Below are 5,000 nucleotides of genomic sequence, written 5' to 3'. Positions count from 1 at the left end.
AGAAAGAGTTGTTGTTTCATTCAGCAAGTTTAGAAAGAGTTTCATTCAGTGTTCAAAAGTTGTTTATATATATATATATATATACATACACACACAAGCACACACACACACACACACACACACACACACACACACACACACACACATATACATATCTATATATATATGTATGTATATATATGTATATATGTATATATATATATATATATATATGTATGTATGTGTGTATGTGTATGTGTATGTGTATGTATGTATGTATGTATGTGTGTGTATGTATGTATGTATGTATGTGTGCGTGTGCGTGCGCGTGTACGTGTGTGTGTGTGTGTGTGTGTGTGTGCGTGTGCGTGTGTGTGTGTGTGTGCGTGCGTGTGCGTGTGTATAATTATTCATAAAAATATACATGTGCGTATATATATACATACATATGTGTGTGTACATATTCATAAATATATATATATATATACATATATATACATACATACATACATATATATATCTTGGTGTATCTATATATATATATATATATATATATATATATATATATATATATATGTATGCTTAGTAATACAATTTTTTTCACGTACAGAATAGCAAAGCTGAAGTCTGAAATCAATAAAGCACGTTTTACTAAAAAAAAAATACCTCCATGCCAGGGGAATACAGCGTACTCCCCAAAGCCATACTCGTAACACTAACCTCAAACTACAGAGTATTTCGCCTTTATCAAAGCTGCAAAATACTCATAGATTATATATAAACACTTGCACACTCAATTACTACTGAATAGATGATGTTTACCTCATCATTGACTAGCAAATAGAATATGTAAACAAAGAGCGCGGTTAGAAGTGAGTGGTGATCATAGGCCTACTTAAGAACAGCTGATCTACAAAGTTAGACTGAGAAGCTCTGAGTTCATTATGGTGTATGCAAAAAGTTGGGAATGGACACGGTTGACGGTTCGATATCGTATCGTCATCAGAATTGTAAACATATATATATATATATACATATATATATATGTGTGTGTGTGTGTGTTTCAGATGAAGATATAACATCGAAATGGGTCAAATGCATCTCCTTGCGTTGTTAAGTTACAGTCCTCACTCTTGCTCTTCTACACTAGAAGCTACAATGGCATACAAACTCTAACACCACGCTGAGCTACACTAAAGATTGCTGTCGTCGTAGACATACAGTACCCATGTGTGTATGACAGCGGGATTAACTGGTGCCTGAGGAGAGGGATAGGTATTAAATCAACAAGTGAATAATTTTATAAAATATATCATAAGGTTTATGATGCATAGGATAGTGGAGCGACTCTGGGAAAGTTGTCATAATGTAGTCCAGAACTAATGTGATAAGGGAAGTAAACACACACTTGTATGTGGTACTGGAAGGGTAAAAAGGGGCATATAAAAAAAAATATATATGAATCACAGAATGGCAGATTGACTTTGGGAAATGCATCAGAAGAATGTCAAAAACTTACATGACAAATTGGGTAAACACACTTGTATGTGGTATTGAAAGGGTAAAAACAAAATCGTAACCAAAAACACCAGCTGTTCTTAACCTGGGGTAAATGGGCAGTAGGGTAGGCAGTGGCTCCCAGACTGAGGGGCACGGCTACATGGGGAGGGGGTAACATGGGCAGTAGGCAGTGGTTCCCAGACTGAGGGGCACGCTTACAGAAGGGCAGTTGTTTCCAGACTGATGGACACGTTTAAGAGAGGGCAAGGTTAAACAAGTACAATAAAATTGTGGTACGTTCATCAGAATAGATATTTCCTGTATATTCAGCATATGATCTTCTCAGAAGGTTGAAAATCACTGCTCGACACTTTTCACTGTACCACGTAAAAATTGGTACTACCACACCAAAAAGGGAGATAAAGATACATTATAGATGAAATATTACGTGCATAAACATATATGCACATTTGCATATTGTTATATTTTGTTCGAAAACAATATAAATACACAAAAAATGTTTTAATGTCACACACAAACAAACACAGAATCAGACTTTCAAGTCACTAGCTCGATTTCAAACTTTTTAGCCCAAAACGTCATTTCCAGGCCGTGGCGACGGGGGCTACGTATGCTATTTCCTGCCATGTAAAACGGACACTTTTTGGTACAGAAACAGGGAGAAGAAAGCAAAAGGATGAATTTGGTTTAAGCTCGTTATCACCTGTCAGTCGGAGAGCAATTATGTAATGCAATGAATGCTTTTAGTCATGCATCAGCCCTAATGATCATTATGATTATCATTATTAATATGGTTATTCTTAATATTGTTATTATTATTACTATCATTTATATTGCAATAATAATAATAACAATAACAATGGTAATAATCATGATAATACTAATGATGATAATAGTAATGATAATAATAATAATAATAATACCAATAATGATAATTAAAAAATAACAATAATATAACAATAACTCTGACGATAATAATAAGAAGAATGATAATAACAACAATGATATAATGATAATAATTATTACTGTCATCATTATCATTATTACCTATACTACAGTAATGATAGTATTGATAACAAAATTTATAATATAAATAATAGTAATAATAATAAAGATAATAACAATGATTATAACAATCAAGATAAAAATAATAATAAAAAATATAAAACAACTTATAAAAAAAACACTAAAATGAGGGAAAAGACCCATTTTATCTGGATTTTGGACAGCAGGTCTTCGGTCTTAGCCGCGCCGCCATTGCCCCATTCGATGCCCTACCTAACAGCCAAGGCTTAGAGAGTGTGCAATTTAAAACTGTGCATGGGTGTGTTTATGTATTAAAGTCTTTCTTTCTTTCTCTCTCTCTCTCTCTCTCTCTCTCTCTCTCTCTCTCTCTCTCTCTCTCTCTCTCTCTCTCTCTCTCTCTCTCTCTCTCTCTTTCTCTGTGTGTGTGTGTGTGTTATCTGCACATGCCATCTGAAGTCAGGATGAATCCGAATGATGAAAGATATTCGAGAAATACAATATAATCCATACAAGAGAAACATAACGACTGAAAACCCGTGTTGACCAGTTTTCCGAATCAGGCCGTCGTTGCAAGGCAACTTCATATCGAGATAACTCCCAAGATGAAGACCACAGACACCAAGAGTGTTCAAAATAACAAGTTAAAAAGAAACCCACTAATACACTTTTTAAGAGTCTGTAGATAAAGGAAGAGATTGATTAAATTCTGAGGAAAATCACATGGAAGCGTTACTTTGACCAGCCAGCATCGTTAGTAAATAAGTCCCTTGTTTATCATTTAAAAAGAAATGTAAGGAACTAACACGTGGAAATAGAAATATGTCCATTCTTTCAAAGAACAGAAAATATATCAGATAAATAATATGGATCATAAAGCTGGTTTAGATAATCTTGTAAAGTTTTTTTTTTCAATGTGGTGTCTGATTTAGAAACGGTTCTCTTAGCACATTGACGGACGGACAGAAAACTTACGCACGCACACCCGCAGACAAGTAAATCAAAACCTAATTTGTTACACTTCCTTTCATTTAGGACAACCCGGTAATATATCTGGCCAGGCTGATCTGCAAACATTTTAAGTGCATATCACGCGACACTGCATCAATCAGAAGAGAATGGCCCCAAAATCCAATTTCACAGGAAACAGCATCCCAGCGCGTAACATCGCAATACCTAATTTCCCAATAGACACGAGTTATGATCCTGCATGAATGAAAGGGTAAGCAAAGTGAAGCCCCAAATTCCTGATGCCGTGAGGATGAAACGAACGTCCTGTCAACGTTCCAAACAAAGACTATATACGAAAGATAGGAAAGCTTCCAAAAGGGCTGTGAGCACCAATGATCAGCTGCTAGTGTGATATCTGAACAATAGATGGCGTTGTGTCCAAGTTGTGTCGTCTGTTTGTTTACTCTTATGAAACTTCACTTTTTATTCAAAATGGTCTCAAAGGGTATACCATGTGTCGTGTGCCATGTCCCATGTCACAAAACATGAACGGCCAGAATTGGTTTTTCACACATTTCCGAAGAACAAGAAGAGGTGAGAATTTATTATTCAAAACTTTGTTTGAATTATACCCAGAAAATTATAACATTGTATTTCATATTATTGATTACTATACACATTATAATATAGTGTTTTTTTTATAAATAATATTGTTTTACATTGTCTATCATCATTAATAAAAGTTGTATTTCATTAATTACCATCGATATCTTTGTAACAATACAACTAAAATTGATATAAATAGTAGTGTAATAGTTACCCCTGAATTTTTTTTTTTTTTTGTAGTTATATATCTGAACAAGAGATGGCGCTGGTATGAGAGTGTGGCCTCACATTTTTTTTAAATGGTAGGATAGGTGCTTTCCTATCTTTCGTATATAGTCTTTGGTTCCAAAGGCCGTGGGTTGCGACCCCTGTCTTGTTTTCGGAGCAGACTGTCTCTTCAGTTAAGATGCAGGGGACGCATCTGGGGATATTTCCACGTTGGAAAGGGAGAGCGAGAGGGAGAGGGCATGAGAGAGAGCGAGAGGGAAAGGGCATGGGAGAGAGGGAGAGGGAGAGGGCATGGGAGAGAGCGAGAGAGAGAAAAAGGGTGAGACAGAGAGATAGAGAGATCTCCGTGTTCGTCGTTAGTTGCGGTTCGTGGCATTCTTGTTGCGGGGTTCACCATGAAACATCATGCATTTCCGCTCTATTTAACGTATATCAGCTTACGCTTTATCATAGGCCTATCATTCAGTTTTTCTTTCAACAGCAAGAATAATTTCTGACGCTTAACATTATATGTCTTGGTGGATGAATCTCCGCGGATGCCAACAAATATATCCACTAAAGAGAAATGTAGTTTGAGACTAGCAACAACGAAGTAAGGATTAACGAGTGCTTAGTGACAATGTGATGCCCATACACAGTACTTTTTCTTTCTACAATATGTTCCGAGTTCGACTGCACATTATTTCGATCTG

At 35.8% G+C, this 5,000-nt stretch overlaps 1 protein-coding gene across 2 annotated transcripts in view; it reads right to left on the bottom strand.

Annotated features, from left to right (window-relative positions):
• The window catches only part of LOC122254186 (uncharacterized), a 16,304-nt gene that overhangs the window by 9,841 nt on the left and 1,463 nt on the right, over positions 1-5,000 (bottom strand). Inside the window, exon 2 of one of the 2 annotated variants that reach the window (XM_043017748.2) lies at positions 1,206-1,238. The exons of the other annotated variant lie outside the window; for it this stretch is intronic. Coding sequence (XP_042873682.2) covers positions 1,206-1,209 — 4 coding nt within the window. The 5' untranslated portion in view covers positions 1,210-1,238. The remainder of the gene's footprint in view (positions 1-1,205; positions 1,239-5,000) is intronic. 2 annotated transcript variants of the gene reach the window in all.

This window comes from Penaeus japonicus, unplaced genomic scaffold (genome assembly GCF_977035675.1).
Source record: "Penaeus japonicus unplaced genomic scaffold, GWHDUDI00000001_assembly GWHDUDI00000021, whole genome shotgun sequence".
NCBI classification, from domain to species: Eukaryota; Metazoa; Arthropoda; class Malacostraca; order Decapoda; family Penaeidae; genus Penaeus; species Penaeus japonicus.
The sequence above is the reverse complement of the archived record's forward strand: the minus strand, read 5'-3'. Positions and strand labels throughout refer to the sequence as shown.